Source organism: Sapajus apella, unplaced genomic scaffold (genome assembly GCF_009761245.1).
Source record: "Sapajus apella isolate SASKATOON/1434 unplaced genomic scaffold, GSC_monkey_1.0 scaffold43, whole genome shotgun sequence".
In the NCBI taxonomy this organism is placed as follows: Eukaryota; Metazoa; Chordata; class Mammalia; order Primates; family Cebidae; genus Sapajus; species Sapajus apella.
Window position 1 is genome coordinate 11918878 of NW_022436983.1, and position 1686 is coordinate 11920563.

Below are 1686 nucleotides of genomic sequence, written 5' to 3' on the forward strand. Positions count from 1 at the left end.
TTTTTTTTTTTTTTTTTTTTTTGAGACGGAGTTTCGCTCTTGTTACCCAGGCTGGAGTGCAATGGCGCGATCTCGGCTCACCGCAACCTCCGCCTCCTGGGTTCAGGCAATTCTCCTGCCTCAGCCTCCTGAGTAGCTGGGATTACAGGCACGCGCCACCATGCCCAGCTGATTTTTTGTATTTTTGGTAGAGACGGGGTTTCACCGTGTTGACCAGGACGGTCTCGATCTCTTGACCTCGTGATCCACCCACCTCGGCCTCCCAAAGTGCTGGGATTACAGGCGTGAGCCACCGCGCCCGGCCATCATCACTATTCTTTAAACAAGCATAAAGAAGAAAACAAAAGCCCTGTCGCCCTGGAGGTTAGCATCGGTTATTTTTGGGGTACAGTGCTTCCTAATGTGTCCTGTGTGCTTTGTCCAAAAGTGGGATCTATCTTTGCACACTGGTTTCTGCCTTGCCTTTTTCTTTTTTTGAGACAGGGTCTTGCTGTGTTGTCCAGGCTGAAGTGCGATGGTGTGATTGGCTCACTCTAACCTGGAACTCCTAGGCTCAAGCGATTCTCTCACCTCAGCCTCTTGAGTATCTAGGACTACAGGCATGCACTTCCACACCCGACTAATTTTCTTACTTTTTTCTGGAGGTGGGGTCTTGCTATGCTGTCCAGGCTGGTCTTGAACTCCTGGGCTTAAGCAATCCTCCTGCCTCAGCCTCCCAAAATGCTGGGATTGCAGTCATGAACCACCATACCTGGCTGGCTTTTTCTTAAAGTCAGGATTATTGAGGTATAGTTAATATACAGTAAAATTCCGCCCTTTTAACTGAGAATATAGCTCTATGGATTTTGTCAAATGTATCTCACCATGACACCGCCCCTTGAGTCTTATGTCATGGACCTCCTTGCATGGCAGTGGAAATAACCAAAATACCCAACCAGGGCGGACTTTTTTTTTAAGAGAAAGGCTTTGCAAGAAAGCATTTAAGCAGTCCCCTAGGGTTGGGCATGGAGGTTGCTTTGCGACCTTCACACTGATAAACAGTGCTGGGGAACGTCCTTCTTCCTTGTGCTTGGGAGGGGCCTGATCCTCAGTGCAGTGACAGGACCTAGGTGGGCAAACATGTGCCTTTGTGCTCTCCTCCCAGACCCCAGAACCCTGCCATCTCTCTAAGCCCCTGCCCTCTCCCTCCCTCTCCTCCTGCTGTAGGGAACCGGCTGGATGAAGGCTCGGACGTGGAGTCGGAACCTGACCTCCCGTTGAAGCGCAAGCAGCGCCGCAGTCGGACCACATTCACGGCCGAGCAGCTGGAGGAGCTGGAGAAGGCCTTTGAGAGGACCCACTACCCAGACATCTACACCCGTGAGGAGCTGGCGCAGAGGACCAAGCTGACCGAGGCGCGTGTGCAGGTGAGGAGGCATCCCGGTGTTGGTGCTGCAGGTATACTCCAGAGATTCAGAAGTTCGGGATGGCCAAGGTCAGTGGCTTTAATGGGGCCCCCTCTGGGGGTCTGCACCAGGCTCAGGGGGTTGCATAGACAAGTAATGCCACCAGCAGTTAATGCAGAGTTAGGAGACCCACACCTGTAATCCCAGCATTTTGGGAGGCTGAGGCAGGTGGGTAACTTGAGGTCAGGAGTTAAGATCAGCCTGGCCAACATGGTGAGACCCCATCTCTACTAAAAATACA

General features: G+C 52.1%; 1 protein-coding gene across 4 annotated transcripts in view; it reads left to right on the forward strand.

The window, feature by feature from the left end:
• Positions 1 to 1686, forward strand: part of PAX7 (paired box 7) — a 117052-nt gene that overhangs the window by 59471 nt on the left and 55895 nt on the right. For 2 of the 4 annotated variants that reach the window (XM_032300597.1, XM_032300598.1), the window contains exon 5: positions 1207 to 1406. In XM_032300597.1, coding sequence (XP_032156488.1) covers positions 1207 to 1406 — 200 coding nt within the window. Of the gene's footprint in view, positions 1 to 1206; positions 1603 to 1686 lie in introns of those variants that run through there. The other 2 variants (XM_032300596.1, XM_032300595.1) reach the window with 2 other exon arrangements.